The sequence below is a fragment of the Numida meleagris genome, chromosome 6 (assembly GCF_002078875.1).
Source record: "Numida meleagris isolate 19003 breed g44 Domestic line chromosome 6, NumMel1.0, whole genome shotgun sequence".
In the NCBI taxonomy this organism is placed as follows: Eukaryota; Metazoa; Chordata; class Aves; order Galliformes; family Numididae; genus Numida; species Numida meleagris.
In genome coordinates, this window is record NC_034414.1 from 4692568 (window position 1) to 4710302 (window position 17735).

At 37.7% G+C, this 17735-nt stretch overlaps 1 protein-coding gene across 3 annotated transcripts in view; it reads left to right on the forward strand.

The window, feature by feature from the left end:
* LUZP2 (leucine zipper protein 2) overlaps nucleotides 4720-17735 on the forward strand; it is a 164796-nt gene continuing 151780 nt past the window's right edge. Inside the window, exon 1 of one of the 3 annotated variants that reach the window (XM_021401212.1) lies at nucleotides 4720-4975. In XM_021401212.1, the coding sequence (XP_021256887.1) occupies nucleotides 4914-4975 (62 nt within the window). In that variant the 5' untranslated portion in view covers nucleotides 4720-4913. The remainder of the gene's footprint in view (nucleotides 4976-17735) is intronic. The other 2 variants (XM_021401210.1, XM_021401213.1) reach the window with 2 other exon arrangements.

Below are 17735 nucleotides of genomic sequence, written 5' to 3' on the forward strand. Positions count from 1 at the left end.
TGGTAAGAACATTTTGCCTTATGGTAACTTAACAGATGTGCTAAATTTTAATTAAATCAATCAGTGTTCCCAAAGGCAGGAAAAGTCTACTGGGTGAGGGAAGAATGAGAAGATAGAGTGAGAAAAGGTGTGCTGAATCTGCTTGTGAAGTTAAAGTGAAATATATATATACATATATATATTTTTGAGGGAAGATAAGTGAACAGAATCTGAAGAAGGGCAGTTGACTGTCTAGTAGGTGTTCAGAGCTTGGTAGCTGAGAATCCGTGAAAGAGACAGCTTCTGGATTTTGTTCTAGGTTAAAAAAAAAAAAAAAGAAAGAAGTTAAGCAGAGCTTTGTTTCAATCACCTGTCTTTCAGAAGCCTTTGTCATTCTTGTTTTCTTACTAGGTTTTTGTAAAACAAGCTTTTATCTTATTACTATTTATTATTATTAAACTATTTCAGATTGATTTGAATTTACTGTCTCTTGTTCTTCCATCCTCCTAGGAGAAGCAATTCTTGCACTCAAGCTCCTGAGTCACTTACCTGTAAAGGTCAATGCTCCTGACATGTTTCAGAAACATAAAAGATGTTATCTGATTTAGGAACTGCTAACACAAGGGGCAGAGAGAGAGAGATTCCTGTTGATGACAATAACTGTCCTTTTGATAAGGCATTGTGAGAGTGGGGAGTGTGTAACATAAGAATTCTTCTGCAAAGAAGAGAAACTCAGTTCTGTTAAGTCTCTTGGACATTTTGCTTCTGCTCAACCAGTGCTGCTATTCCAGAACTATGCTTGTGGATATCTGGCTTTGCTGAGATCAGTGCATTATATGTGCATTAGCTAGCTCATAAACAGGCATTTCTTAATGATAATTGTTATCAGACTTTACTTCCAAGATAAAACTAAGAAACTTTGTCTAGTCTTTATATAAAATATTGCATTGCAATCTTAATATAAAAATGTATCAACTTACTTTTCTAGTTATCCTTAATACTAAGTTATTAGTTATACTTAATACTTAATCCTGTTCTATAGTTGAACAAAAATAAATGTGCAGATGTATTTGTGTATGTGTGTGTATATGCATGCATACATGGGATAGAAGCTGGCATTCTGAATTGCAGTGGTGATAAGTTATTTACATCCTAATATAGTGTGCTTTATAGAGCACTGGCCATGAAACTGGGAGTTCTACCCAATAATTTGCCTCTACTGTAGTTTTTCACTAATAATAGCAATGATAAAAACATCAGCCAATTGCATTTCTACTGCTTCCTGAAATGAAATGCATTATATTTCTCCAAGTGTTGTGCCTTTACTCTTCTGAAAATTTTCTGGATCATGTCTTGTGAAGGCTTACACATTGACAATTTTGTTGTTCTACAGTAGGATTTGTTAATGGTTTGCTTTATTGAATGTGTTTACAGAAGCTTCTACTAGCACATATGCATTCAAGATAAATGAATACCATGCCGTTGTTTCTTAATTATCTTTTTTCTTACTATTTTTATTTCCAATGAATAAAAATAGGGACCTTAGCTAAAATAATTATTACGTAAATAAAGGCAGAAGTGAATGTCTTTCTGCTCTGACAAGCTTAAGCTTGGTACTGTATTTCTACAAATAGAGACTGTAGATTCATTTTCTTCACTAAAATAGACAATGATATACCCATTCTCACAGCTAGACTTGCAGAAGTCTGTGTGACAACTAGTGTGACGTGGCACTTCTAAGGAAAGATAAGGAAAGAAATGCACAATTAATAGTTCCATTCTTGTAGTCTTATCTATATTTAAGGTGTCATTGTTTGTAAAAGAGCATGTATAATCACCTTAATTCTTGCTAAACTAGGTGTAGTTATGTATTTAATTAGACTGTCAATGAATTTAAGCAAAAAAGGGAAAATGTTTCACTGAGTGAAAATACAGTATTTCTTGACTTCTACAGTTGTAATGTCTTTATATAGAATATTTGTATCCAAGATCTTAGAAGTTGCAATATGTCAATATGCAATCTTCTTTTAAGAATGCATAGCACCACATAAATTTTATTTGCAGCTTTTCTTGGCTATGTATTTCTTGCCATTTTTTTGATGTGAATAGCATTCTTTTCTTAAGATGCACTTTGTGCTCTTTAAAATGCATCTCTTCTTTAAAAGATAAAAATAAAAACCCCAAACGCAAACTCTCCAAAGCTCTAGATCTACATCAGTTAGTTGTGAGGGGTAAATGGATGATGTCTTCTCATATGTCTTTAGGCAAACAGCTTGTGCACAATCAAGCCTGACAACAGTAGCATTTAAGTGCCAGTCCTTAATTACAGAAGTTAGCCTCTAAGAAATGCAATTTTTCTTATGTCCTACCTTCATTTACCACTGAGTATTTCTCTTAACAGTAAAACAACTTCATCTGTGCATGTGGTAACAATATTAGGGTTGTGATCTGCTAGCGGCCTGAAAGTGTACAGGCTGTTCCCAAGTGGACTGAGGGACCCCATACCGTGATCTGAGATGGGAAGCCTTACTTTTCGAGATGTTCAGAAGCTGAAGCTGAGCTGTGGCCATCTGACTGGGATATTCACATACAAGTGAGACTAAAGGAGCAGTGTTGAAAAACTTGGAAAGTTCCTACTTGTTCAGTCAGTTCTGATCAGAGCGGGAAAAGCATGGGAAAAAAGGTTAAAGTGAAGTCTTGGTGCAGCAGAGGAAGTTCAGATTGGATGTTAGGAAAAATTTCTTCTCCGGAAGAGCGATCAGGCACTGGCACGGGCTGCCCAGGGAGGTGGTGGAGTTACCATCCCTGGAGGTGTTCAAGAACTGTAGAGATGTGGCACTGAGGGACGTGGTTAGTGGGCATGGTGGGGGGGTGGGTTGGGATTCTACTTGGGATCTTAGAGGTCTTTTCTATCCTTAATGATTCTATGATTGTGATTGTAGACTACTTTTTCTGGAGCTGTTGATGATCTTGGGAAGTTCTGTTCCCTTGAAAACCCAGTGAGAGCATAGAGCAGAAACCAAGATTCCCTATTACTCACCCCCCTTCCCGGGGCAGGGGTGGGGGGAAGGGGGGTTGAGACAAAAAAGAATAATAACAAAATCAAAAAGTAATTCCATAAGTTGCAAAACTGCACGAGATTTGTTGAACTTGCTCTATGTAACTGAGCATAAATTGCTCCCTGGTGCCTTCTCTTTGTCCCTCTTCCACCCTTTATGTGTGCATGTTAAGGAAGGATGGAATAAGTTGTAGCTGCTGATAGATGCCTGTAGGGTGCCTGGGAGAGCTGGCTTTTTTTTTTCTGGAAGAGAAAATAAGAAGCTGATTGCACTTTTTATGACCTTTTTACTGTTCTGTCATAGGTATCCATGGCAACATGACTGTTTCTTTCATGCTGGTACTGTAGCATCAAAATAACAATAAATGCTGATATAAATTAATGTAGTTGAATAGAACTTGCTGCCAGGTGTGCCAGGGAAAACACCACAGTTGGGACACAGTTTTCAGACATTATTTTGGGTTGGTTTTTTTTTTTTTTGGCTATGTATAGTCCTTTTCTTGTTCTCCTTTTCTCTCCCCTCCCTCTCACTTTATTATGGTGTATTTGTAATTTAATTTATTAATTCCACCTCTATGCAGTGTGAAGCCTTTATAAGGGTCAAAAGTAATGTCAAAGAGGTTTCCGTTTGTTTCCAGCAGTAAATTTCTGTTGGCTTTGGTACAACCCAAATATATTCTTCAAACAGCTGAATGCAATGATGCACCAAATTAGAGTGTGGAAACTTTTCTTTTATGCATGCGTTGTATAACATAGTTTCTGGATGCCTTTCATATAACCTGTCAGGTACATAGACAGCCAGATCTCTGTCTTCTAATGATCAGATCTCGTTCCTTACTTCAGAGGGTGGTGAGGCACTGGCACAGGCTGCCCAGAGAACTGTGGGTGCCCCATTCCTGGAGGCACTCAAGGCCAGGTTGGATAGATTCCTGGGCAGCCTGAGCTTGTGTGAGGCAACCAGTCTATGGCAAGGGGTTGGAGCTTGATGATCTTTAAGGTCCCTTCCAACATAAGCCATTCTATGATTCACTTGTAGACAAGTTTGGTTTTTTTTGTGTTGCAAAGAAAGTTAGTTTTTGTTTCAGTGTTCTACCCCTGTAATCGTTTGCCAACTTCACTTGGGACAGAGTGAAGAATACTTAGATTTTGAATGCATTTTCAATTAGCAGTGTATTTTACTTGTATTTTTAAAGTCAAGGTCAAGATCAGATGAAACAAACACGTAAAACAGAAAAAATAGTCTGAAATGCTCTTAAAGACTTCTGAGTTGCTTCTGCTAGTGAAGGGTTTTTAGAGATGACATCAATATTTCAAAATAGCATTTTGGAATCTGTTTTTACTCTTCCCTTCAACTTGATATGGTAATGGGGTGAATGAGTATCTAATTGACATAATGATTTGTGAATTCTTACTGTGCAGAGGTGATACCTCTCCAGACCCAATCTGTCAGGTTGATTTGTTATTTGCTGGCTACTTGAAGCAATTCCTGCTTTTGTACTGTGAATCCTGTATAGATGCACTTCAAACAAATGAAGACTCCAATTAGAAAACGTTGATCATTCCATTTTCTTCTTCCATGTGGAATTCCTAAGCCCTGCTCTGCCATAACCTTAAAGCCAAGTGCCAGCTGCTGCCTGCCTGTCCCTCCCCATTCACCACTACCAAACCCCCCGGGACGCGGCTGGAGGCAGCTCTGACTGATCGCAGCGAGCAGGCTGTGGGCTCGCAGCAGCAGCTCGCTGCCTCTGACATCACTCCCGGAGCTCACATCCTACTCCGAGCTCCCTTCGTTAGTCGGTCCGTTGGTCGGGAGAGGAGGCAGGAGACGCTGAGAAGAGGATCGGTGAGGAACAGAACAAAACAGTGAGGCTACATCATGAAATTCCTCCCTGCTTATTACTTGCTGCCTCTTTTTCCTGCACTGGTCTTCAGCGCTGGGTGAGTACAAAGAGCTGTTTTGCTTACAGTTCTGTTCTGTTTGTTGTTCATTCTTTTAGACTCAGTATTTGCAAAAGGAATAATGCAGGTTTTAGCTTCTACTGGGGTTGGAAGTTTAAAGCATGGGTATCTTTTCTGGTTCTTATTTTCCTCCTCCCCCTCTTGATCCTCTGAGACACACTGAATCTTTTACTTGCTCTCTCTGGGCTTTTATATGCTGCTGAAGCACTGCTCCTGTGTAAGCTGACCCACAGCTTGGGAGATGAAACAAGACAGTTATCAAATATAAGCTTCATATATACAGCAGCAGTAGCAGTTACTGTGCTTTATGGGAAATAAGGAAGACTGAAACTAAGGAGGTGCTAACATATTCCCCTGTTCAGTGCAGAAAAACAAACACTTAGATAATCTTATCCCAGTTCAGGCTTTTGCATCTGAACCTACGGCTTATCCTCTATGAACTTGAGATGTATGGCTTATCTTCTTGACTGTGAAATACAGGTGAGGTGGTGCAGTGTTATCTCAATGCCAGGAAATGTTCAAAAGTTACTGCAGTCCGGAAGCAATACAGTATGTCACTGAGAGAGTGTGAAAAAAACCTATTGCAGCCTGAAATAAAAACTACTCTGACTGTTCAGTGCTCTGATAAAATAGCATATTGCATGGTTGCTCAGAGATGGTGTGTTGTCTGTGCTGTGGGCATAAATTTTCAGCCAAGGAAAGATGCAGCTGCTACACTCCATCCTGTTGTCTTGTTCAGAGAAGAGTTAATGCTGGGTGCTGAGCAGGTATGTCCTAATGACACTGCTCTCTGTCCAGGCTTCCTAAATTCCCATTGCTGGTCAGAAAATAAGCCTAAATTTTAAGAGTGTCATTTCTCTGCTGTGGTAGTACTAAGCACACTATCAATTTCTAAGCCCAGAAAACATGTTATCAGAGGATATGTGCATTTGTCATGAAAACGCTGGTTACTTTAGTCTTAGTCTCTTGTAATATTGCTTCCTGTTGCTGTATTTTTACTTTTTGCAGGAAAAAAAGCCCTACAAATTTCAAAACTGAATTCCTAATGGAATTTAGAAAAGAAAAAAAAGTCTGTCTGCTAGATACTCAAAGTGAGGTGTAGCTGGGGCATCTCTTCAGTGCATATGCAAACATAACAAAGTGTTAACTGGAAAAGCTGAGTGGGAAAAGACCTGAATGCAGGAAGAAGTGAGGAGTATCACAATGCTTCCATTATCTTGCTACTGCACTCCTTTTCTGGGGAGTGATTTCTACTTTTCTGTAACACTTGTGATGTAGAAACTACAGTGCCGGTCAATATAAAGAACTCCAGTGCTCTTTGAAATATAAAACACAATGGAGAATTGTAACATACAGGTGTTCGATAGCTTTCCTCTCTGATTGAATAAGTCTGAGGAAATGTTCACTAGCAGCCAAGAGGGAACTTGTGAATTTAGATTAATAGTTCTACTCATTTAAAAGTAATGTTTCCTGTACTAAGCCAGAGTTGAGAAGGGGAAGAAGTGCCAAGACAGTTTTGACAGATGTAAGTGTGCCTCTTGCAGATGTTTGTACCGACAAGTATGTCATAAAAAGAGATGTGGAAATTGCTTGAATTTTTCAAACTTTGCAATTTTCATGAAATGCCAGATAAATAACTTAAATGTTCAGGAGACTGAACTAGAACAAGGCATCTAGTGTAACACCCAAAAAGCAGGTGCCTCTCATCTTCATGAGAAAATATTTTTCAGTATAAAAAGCATGATCTGTGGTCATTCTTTATAATAATAAAATTCAAGTCCCCACTTTCCTCCAAAAATATTTGGATGGAATATGAAGAAGTTGACGTTAGCATGTGAATGCTAACTGTGAACATAAAGGCTTGCAGGAGTGTATATAGTCTTGAGAGTATAATTTTTTTATGGCACATGATGATCTGTGCTCTTTTTTAATTGAGGGATGAAAATTATCAACATGAGGCAGTCCACTTAAAATTCGACTCGAGTGTACCATATGCGTTATAAAGTGAAGCTTTGCTTTTGATACCGGGCTGGTCATTGTGTTCCACAGGATGCTGACCCTCTACTGTAGCGTTAGTGATTTATAAATAAGTCTGGAGGCAGTGTGCCATCCTGGTCAGCAGCTTCCTTCAGTCCCTTGATTTTTAACTGCCTGGGTAGAACATGGAGTAATTTTTCAACAACTTATGATAGAAGCTTTAAAAAAATGATACAGTGCTATCAATATGCTGCCTACAGGAAAGAGATGATGCTTTATCCTCCTTTAGCAGAAAACAGTTCTGTCTGCAGCAGTAGTTTTTTTGGCAACATACAGTTAATGCATTTGCTGGACCAAAACATAGTGGGTTGTCAGGAGCACTTGCATTAGGAAAAAGCAGAGTCTAATATCATGTTGTGTGAAAGTGCTTAGGTAAGGAGAAGCACCTGCCTTGTGGGGCAGAAAGTTTTCCGCTGTGATTTTATTTTCCATAAGTTGATAGAGGAGCAAAGTACCACCCTTTAATACTTTGGTGCTGAAACGAATGTATGCAGTACTTAATGCAGATGTGAACAACAAGTTTTTTTCTTCCTTGTCATATGTGATGTGATTTTCTTTGCCTCAAGTTGTGGTTTTATAGTTCAAGACAGAGTTCAGCTTGTCTTCAAGGCTAGTTGTAAACCAATGTGAATCGATGAATTGAACTATATTGACACACATCTTGACTTATTTTACAGTATTGTTGAAAAGAGAAATGCACAGCTGTAACTCTTAAGCTTGTGTTCATAATTAATTTCTCATTTTCAAGGCTGTACATGACAAACATCTCAGCATGGTTTAAAACCATGTAAATGAATGAAATGTCTATTAAATGTCAGAATCCATATTCTTGAAATGAGCACTCCTCTGTATTTCTTAAACTTGGTTTTGATGTGGTTTTGGAACTTGGTTGTTACTCTTAAAATATAATTAAGTTTCTTTGCTCTGCAAAAGTGGTTAGATCAAGTTATATTAGTCCATCCAGGTAATGGTGTGTTTGGATGGAATTAGTGAAAGTTACTGCTTGGAGTCCCACAGAAAAAGAATATATTTTTGAAGGTGAAATGAACTTGGTACAAACTATTCTAAAGCTTATGTTTTCCTGTCCGTTTTCACATTTCCTTGGACCATTTGGTTTGGGCAGATGTAAAGTGATGGTTGTGTACATGTTACTTCTTTCATACTACACTGAAGACACCTACAGCAATGAGTCCCACTGTACCGAGATCTCAGTAAGTGCATGTAGCATATAATAGGCAAAGGGTCTCATTCTGCCTGTGTGCTTTTATGGATGTGGGTGCCTAAGCCTTGTGACTGGGGAAAATATTATGTGCGGAAGGGAATATCTGCATCAGATTATTCATTCGGGTCAGTAACTGAGATATGCAGTTGTGATTATCTTGTCAAATAGGACTTTCTTGTTTTTAGGTACAAGGAACCTTTTCTGAATAGTAGTTCTTAAAATTGTAAGAACAGGTACTTAAGTATTTGTTCACCAACAGTTTTGTTGTCCAAACGGTGAATATCTGACTCATTCAAAGAGTCTTGGTGTGAAGCAAAACTTGTCTTTTTACCTAAGTGCTTAAAACACTGAATTTTTCTGTCCAAGCATGAAATTTGCCAGATGCAAAATTGCATTGAAATAGAATTTTATAGTTGCGAATAGGCCCATAAGCCCAGTAGATGCCTTTCAATATCAATATTAATAACAATAAACAGTAATTCATTCAAAGGATGTATAAATACCAGGGCTGTGAAAGGCAGAATTTGTTATCTTCATGGCAGTGAAATGGCTGGCACTTTTTTCCTAACAGAACAATTCAGTGACAGCCTTATGAAACTGATGGTAGAAGACAATCTAGAATTCAGTTGGTTCAGGTGAAATGCCACCTTTTGTTTTATATCAGGACGACAGTAGCATGCTCATTTCTGGTAGGTGGGTGCTTCTTAATTAAGGTATGGGATTTGGTCTGCTGCACACCTATTGTTGGAAGCAATGGAAATAAATTCAAATCTTATGAAAAATGAGAACTTGACTCAAAAGCTTGCTTTATCCTTGTAACATATTTTCAAGGTCAATTCTTAATTACAGCATTTGTTGGTTTTTGTAACTTTTCAAAAGGACATGAAAATATGGTTACTTTCTCTCAGGTAATGTTGTGTGAAAGACTTAGTCTGAGATTTGATGACAGGCAAAGGGGAATGTCTTTGACATTGTAATACTGGGGGTTGTGGAAGACTAAAGAAATATTGAAAGAAATCCTTGTGTCTGAGAGCAAAAGGAATTTAAGATCTAGAAAACATTTTGGGCTATAAACAGATGATCCAAGCGACTGTTACTTACACTGACAGGAGAGTAGTGGGAATCTTGCCCCTTCCTAGATTTTGAGTTGGAAGATTGAGAATTACTTGTGGTAACACACTCATCTGTAGGTGTATTGCCGCTACATGCTTGAGCAGGTGGCCAAGAGCAATCTTCCCTTCTGGGATCTTAGGCTGAAGTCTATCAGCATTCTTCCTTTTTCTTGTGTCTGAGAGTGAACTGTGAAAAATGGTAGTTTGATGTAGATTGCTTTAGCAGGAAAGCATGTGGATTTTCATGTAAGCTGGATAGACAACAATGATTTATTAATTTGCTTTTTGAATTCTTCAGGAAATGTAGGGGTGTTTATTCAATCTTCTGTCTACTGCTCAGAATTCCTTTCATGCTCACTTTAACCATCTGAGTTTCCTAAGCTGCTGAAGTATTCTGATTTCTATCAAGCTTGGATGATTTGCATGTTCAGTTGACATCTTGCAAGTACTTGTTTTGTAGAAGTGGTGTTCAGCTTGGGACATTATTATACCTGAAGAAAGCATGAGCTTTGCTGTGGACTGCGTTTGAAAACAAGAGGACAAGTTTACTTGCAGCATAACTTAGTTCTAGGAATGTAGTCAGCTCAATGTCTCTATTTTGATGCATAGGTGAGAACCTAAGCCAGCAAACTGCTTGGTTTTCACTATTTGGTAAAATAAAGTCTTTACTTCCACCCAGGAGAAATTTTGAGGTTTGGTTTTATTAAAAAAAAATAAAGTTGAAAAATGAATAAATAAATATATTTTTTTAAAACCTACCGATAATCCTAAAACAGCTAACAAGCAACCAACCAAAAAATCCCCACCAGGCTGTCATATAGTGCAGACAAGTTCAGGGTAGTTTTTAAATAGGGTAGTTGGGGCACATCCATCTTCCATAGAAAAGTAAAGCAAGACCTACTGGGGGTGGAGTTCTTGGCATCAGAATTAAATTACTTATGGTTAATTGGGGAATCCCTGTGCTTGCACTACAGTTTACTATGTAGATAGACATATCCTTGATGTGAGCTTTATGCAACAGATTTACATCTCCATGTTTGCAGTTTATTTACACTGGGACAACCACACATTTGATCTGTTTGTCTCCCACTTGAAGTGAAGGGGTGGGAAATTAGTAGATTCTTGTCAAAACTTAAAAATTTAATGAGGTTTTCTGCTATGATGGTGGGGCTAGTATCTGATGAAGAATGGTGACTTTGGGACAGGTATGCTTTAAATGTTTTATCCCAGACAATAAGGTAACATGGCAAAATTCTCCACAAATTTAAGCCTACCAACCTAAATTAGAAATCCAGGTAGTAAATCTTTCTAACTTAAGCCAGAAAATATATTATTTTGTGGTACTTTTTTATTTGTGCTTCTAATGGTTGAATCTGGAAAGAAAAAGTAGTAGAGATGAGGGCAGTGGAAGAAAGGAAAGAAAAAAAAAAAGAAAAAAGAAAAAAACCCCAAACCATGTAACATTAAGGAGAAACTTACTTTAGATTTGATCAAATCTACAGCTAATTTTTAAGTTCCATGTAATAGTTATATCTTGATGCTTGCTAGAATTCAGTATTGAAACTGTAAAAGAATGGTTGGACTTCTACTCATTATGCTATGTACAATGCATTTCTGCTCAGGACACTTGGAATGGAGGTATGTAATTTTTAATATATTCCTTGTTTTGAGGGAAATTGTAATGCTGACACTTCACAGTTTTCCTCATCTACTGGTTCGGTTGAATATAAGGATATCAAACTGAATTTGAAATCCCTCCTTCTGCAAAAATGCATTTTGTATTGCTATAGAAGCAATACAAAACAGCAACCTCTTCCCAGACGGCGATCCTTATGATACACCAATCTGCAGACAAATCTCATTTATGCAACTTGTCAGAAAGCATTGCTCCCCATTGTCTGGTTTTGCAGGATGGGCACACTGGCTATCTTGTAAGGGTCAGGTCTGTAAGTATTCTCTGAATGGAAGACAAGTGATGTTTTTGTCTGAAAGAACAAAGATATTTCAGACTATCCTTCAATCTCAGTATTGCACCAAGGTTTAAGACGCATGTTGTTATATATGCTATTTCAGACATATTAGAATGGCAGTGCCTTTTAGAAATGCTGAAGGATAAATTGGGAAATTTGACATTGCATCAAATAGCATCTAAACTGTTCTCTTATCTTCTTGTGCTGTTACTTACCCATCTTCTCCCTTTACCCTATTTCACTCCTGTGTTTATTAACCTTTACCCTTACTGCCTATTAGAGGGAACGTTAAAAAAAAATGTGCTGAAATCTCTGCTGTATTCCCTGAAACAGTCTATTTCCATGAATCATGAGAGAAATCAATGTTGATGATTTTTGAGCTGAGGAAATAAGTTAGTGTGGAATTTCTCGACATCTTATTTGCCAGTATTATGATAGCTTCTACACAAAGTAGTACAGGGAAATGTCAAATTCCTGATGCGCTCGGTTTACACCTGCTATCTGAAGAAGATAAGGCCAGTATGCTGCCTGCTACTGTATTTTGCCTAAATGGTTAATGATTCCGGCTGTTTGCAGCATACTTTTGTTGCTGTTTCTAATGAATGCTCATGTTTTGTCAATTTATGTTCACAGCTTCCCTGCAGGATATGTAGGTAGGCTTGTTTCTCATTTGCAGAGAAAGAACCAGCCTCACTGTCAGACAAGTTGCAGTATTAAAAAGAAAAGAGCGTCTGTTTGCTGAATTCCATCTGGCTGCAGAACCAGCACCTTCCCCTTTTAGTTGATGGTTCTCTGCACGGATTTTTTGAGGTTACCATGCTTCTACCAAACGTTGTACCACACCATAGACTTTGCTACACCTTCAAAATGCCTTCTATTAAAGGACATGTGTTTATCATACTGTACACTGTGTGTAATCTCACTATAGTGATAACTCTTTAGGATCTTTGCAGTTGCTGTTATGAATCTTTGTAACACTTGGTTGAGTAATGGAAGGGGTTGGGAAGGAGACCAATTGCCAAGCATTATAGGTGATAAGAAAAAGGTATTTGTTTACTGGTGCCATATACCTGGATTCACAGTACCAGAGACTTTTCAAGTGCTTCTGTGATTTTGTTGGTGTGAATGACAACTGTGAACTTAGAACTGGTGAACTGGAGGACTGGGAGTGGCAGTAACCACTGTGGCCACTTGATGTTTGCCTTATGGTAAGACATGTTTTTTCTCATCCTCATCATGTTCGAATGATTTTACAGTCATGTTTTTTCAGACTAGCCTGTGGCAGCAAGCGAGAAAAAGAAAGTGAGACTTGACCGAAATGCAGATGAGAAAAGAAAAATGTGTGAAAATGGCGTGGAATGAACCAACCAGAGGAGGAACCAATGGAAATGGTTGCTCCTGTTTACTTGGAAAACAACTGTTTGCTGTTCAGTGCACACAGATGTTGCTCTGGCTCAACAGCTTACAAAAGCAGACGTTTAATTCCTTATCTTTAACTCATACCTTCCTCTTTACTTCTGCCTCAAATGTTCTAGTGCCTTCCCTAACTTCTACTTAGCTGGAGCACTTTTGTCTCAAGGGAAGAGTGTTTTTCTGTCTACTTGAAGAACTGATTAATAATTCCTTAAAACTGATTTCGCTGTTCAGGTTTTACAGCAATTTATTTTTATCTGCTTCATATTAATACCATTTGGTATTGCCCCTTTCATATGTTCCAAAGACAGTCAAAATGTAAATAGTTTCTGAAATAGCTGAGAAGAAATACAAGATCATGCGTATACCTGAAGTGAGTCCTTAAGGAATATAGGATACTTCTATCTGTGATGAATTCTGCAGCACTGACTTAAGACATGTAATCTGAAAGACTTAAGCTCTCTGCATCAAATAGACAGTGTACGTTAGTTGACCCTGCAGCCAGGGTCAGAATGTTGTAACTAAAACACACTGGCTCCTTGCTGTAAGGACATTGTATGTTTCCTTTACTTCTTAAACTTGATGATTATATCACTTGTTGAAATGATGCTTTTATATGTAGTGTAAAGCCTTTCTCAGCAGCATGCAATTATTATAGGAACCTGAAATTTCTGTCTGACTAGATAAATCCTATGGAATAATGGGAAGTTGACAAGAATGGTTGCTACCAGAGGATGGTGAAAAAATCTTGTGCGAAATCATTTCATCTGCCTTAAAATTTTCCAAGTTCTAGTGAAGGAAATGATTCTTAATGTATCCTGGGCCATTTCTGTATAACAATGTTCAGACAGGTACCAAAATCTTTGTTCTGAACATTTGTGAAGACAAACATGGTGAAATAAATACATTCGTTTTCAGGAAAAAAAAAAAAAAAGCAACTTGGTGACTAAACTGGAATCTAACACACATACCCAGAAACTTCCCCCAACCGCCTGACTCACAAGGAAAGCATAAGAATGTTTCACTATATGAAATCTTCAGTGGGAAATCACAATAGCCATTCTGGCACCTAATAGGATGAGATCAGAGGAGTAGTGGTGGGAGAGCAGTTTGTTTTTAGTATCTCTTTATAGGAATTAGATAAAAAGGAGCATTAAGTGATGAACAACTAATTTAGTTATTTAATTTTATAAGTATTTATATGATCTTGGAGAGCTCTTTACCTATATCTTACTAGAGACCAACTACATCCTAGTGCTACTTTTTCTATACAAAAGTTAAGATAGCTGTATGTGTAAGATGTGCATGACATACAGATGTCTGAGAAAATTTGGAAGGTAGAGGGAAGGAGATTCTGTTCTGTACACTTTAATCTTCATCAGTGATGACAAGTGTATCTTTCACTGCTCTTCAGATAGCACAGTGTGTAAGTATCTTCTTAACTATCATTATTTACACCATGCTAATGAGGATAGAGAATTCTTACATTCTTAATTCAACGAAAAAGAGCGGCTGTGGGAAAATCCCGTGATTGATGCAGATGCTGAAACATCACAGTGGGTATTGATAAAAGTCAACTAGAAGCTTCAAAACTGGATACAATTTCATTAGTCTGTGTTTTTGATTGTAAGATGATATTTTGCTTAAGGGAAAATGCATTAATATGCATAGTGTATGTGTTTGTGTGTAAAGGATTTCATACTTCGAAAAAATGAAAAGAAAGAATCTTCTAAACATGAAGTGATTACTAAGATACTGTTTGGTTAGAAATGTGTTCTGAAAGCTTCATCTGTTAATGGCTTTCAGGAAATATCTCCCTCTCCAGTGTCTCCCTTAAGTTACAGAAAGATAGTAAAATTAGTTCTTGTGTACAAGATAATTCTTACTTTTCTGAGTATGCTGCTTTGCAAAAAAATTGAAAAACTGTTGTTAGTAATTATCAGAATCTTAAAAAAAATCTACTTTGTCCTTCATCTTTGCTTAATGATTACTTTGGTACTTGAAAACTTCAGGCTATGTTCCTAAAACCATAGTGTTCGCATGGATAGACCTGTTCCTTTGTGATACTTGGATGAAATTGATTTCAGAAGAAGCACATTTTCAGCCTTAAGTGAATCCATTTATAGACCCTCACACTGCAGTAGTTCTTTTCCTGTTTTTCCTTGAATTACTATTTCTGTGATTCTGAGTAAAACACATCCTTTACATACAGAAACCATTCCAAGCACGTACAGCACCTCTTATAATATGTATATTATATATATGTATAATAAGGGTTTTGATACCTGCTTTCAAACTGTCAAGAAGTTTCTCCATGATAAGAAATAGCTACAGATTCATAATTGTTTCTATCCCAATGAGACAAGACCATGGGCTGCAAAATATTTTAGCTTTATATGGGTACCAATAGTTTTGCAGTCTTCATGCACGTTTGCCATGTTCAGGTGACATGTAGTCCTTGGGAATACTGAATGGCTTGGCAGGGTTCCACTGGAGTAAAGCTGGAAACAGACTGTAGCTTTAAATCAATTATTTGATCACTTTCAGTAACGGCTAAGAAGAAAGACCCATTTAGCACCATTGGAGTCATTGTCCCATCCACAGAATTCACTATATCACCATGACAACATGGGATCATTGCAGCATCTATATTAGGAAAGAGGATAAGAAATTGGTAACTGGTTTAGCAAAGACTGAATCAGCAGCAGTCAGGTTTTAGATGTAGAATTCCCTTGGTTCAGGACCTACAGAAAAATTTCATGTCTTGTTTACTTAATTTTGGAAAGGTCGGAGTGACTGTCACTTGAGTTATGAGAGCCAGCTTTTCAGCTTTATTCTTTTTTTACTTTTGGTATGTCGTAGCCACGTGTGTGGATACTGCTCTTTAGTTGTTCTATAACTTATATATGAACAAAAATGGCAGATACTAACCCCATGTTCTAACTGTCCCGACTTCATGGCATCCTGTTGCCAAACACCCAACAGCTCTTGGATGTGCTAAGCAATCTAACTTAACTTCTTTTTGTCTTTCTGAGAGCCATCTAATTCCATGAGAAAGGAAGCATTCTGCTTTTGAGCTTGTAGGCCTTGTTTTTATTTTTTGAAGGACATATATGACAGTTTGAAGTGTTTGTCCCTCATGGGTAGTGAATGGATTATGTACTGTAGCAATTGTGAAATATTTATCAAATCTACAGTGTTCCAGATACATTATAACTGTTCTAGTTTGTCATTTGGATATTTTAAGCCGTTTTTTTGCCATAAAAATGGCCTTCCTTTGCTTTTCTTAATTTTTGCTATCGAGTGTGTTTCATGGGATATTTTCTCTGCATAACGTGAGTAGTGAAACTGATGGTTGAGAGGGTGTGTGCTCAGTGGGTGGTAATTTGATGAGTGCTGGGACAATGTGCCTCCTGATCTGCAAAAGTGAAGAATACAGGCATCATATAAGCTGCACTTCAATTTATCTGAGAATTCAATAGGGAGCTCAAAAGAATAAACTGTGTATCTGTAAGTAATTGGACACTGCACACTGACAGGAAGAGCAGTCCATTGTGGCTGAAGGATGGCTCTGTTTGAAATAGAATCTGCCTATTCTGGTGTTGTAATTGTGGCTGGATCTATACCACAAAAAAAGAAAACAATACTCTCATTTAAGAGCCTCTCTCTGAGATCAGCAACTACACAGCAGTGTGAAAATCATGGTATTCCCTTCCAACATATGAAGAAGAAATGCAGTGCTGTGTTTCAGATGGAACCAGCTCAGATCATCAATTTGCATCTGCAGCTTTATGTCTGCTATGGATCTGGCCATGCACCAAATGGGGACATCTTTTAATTGTGCGCATTATATCTTTGCCAGCTCAATGAGCACTTACTATGTTTTGTTCCAAATCGGTCTTTAAGACTGAATTGTTATGCTGAGCTGTTTATAGCAGCTCCTGTTGAACACACACAAAAAAGAGAAACTACATTAGATGATGACTTGTTTCCAAAACTAAGCTAGCCCCTTTGGGAAAATTGCATTATACAAAACAGGGCCCCCTCCAAACTCTTCGTATGGGAACATGTTACATCCTTTTTGCAGTTTTAAGCTGTTTCAGCCTGTTTTTCCTTTGTATGATGCTGAGCAATCCAGTGCCTACTTTCTTATTCACCTGCAGAGCTCCTTCCAAAATCCTTCTCATTTCTTCTGTGTGAGCAGAAGACATGGTGATGGATAAGAGAAAATCATGTGTTTATGTGGTGTATAAAGCTGTTTAATACATCTCTCTCCTGTCACTCTCTGTGTTTCACTAACAGAGGAAATTAATGTTACTTAAGAGGGGACTCTTAGTTTAGGTAGACTGTAGTAACTGAGTTTATTTTTGTGGATGATGCTTTCCTTTTGCTTTTACACGCTTTAATTAAGGGGTTTAAATTCTTGATAAATCTACAAAAATGGTTAGATTGTCAGAATTATTCCTGGTAAGGGCTAGGAACTACTATGTTGTATGTTTCAAGTCCACGGGATTTGGGAAGTTTTGGGAAAGAATTGTATTGTAACACTACTATATATCCAGGGAACTGAGTTCAAAATATCTGTTCCACCTTTCATTACAAGATGAAAGGAACAGGGACAGAAAATGAGTTGAAACTGAGAAAAGAGAAGGTTGGTAATGGAATGAGAAATCCCATTAACTGAGCTTGAATCCCATTTATTTCCCTTAGTGCTATGATATTCACTGACATTGTATATAAAATATTAGTGTCAGGAAATATTCTCAAGGTTTCACCAGATGACTGATACATTCTGACATAAACCATAAATGTTTTAGTTGCTGAAATAGACTATAACTATGGATTTTAATGAAGTATGGCTTGTTGTGGAACTTGGTAAATGAGGCACAGCTGAAATGCTGGGACTGCAAAGGACTTTGTCCTGTTCGTTGCTCTCCTGTATCTTCAGCTAAATGGTTTGTGGGGCTCTGAAGAGAAGCAGTGTG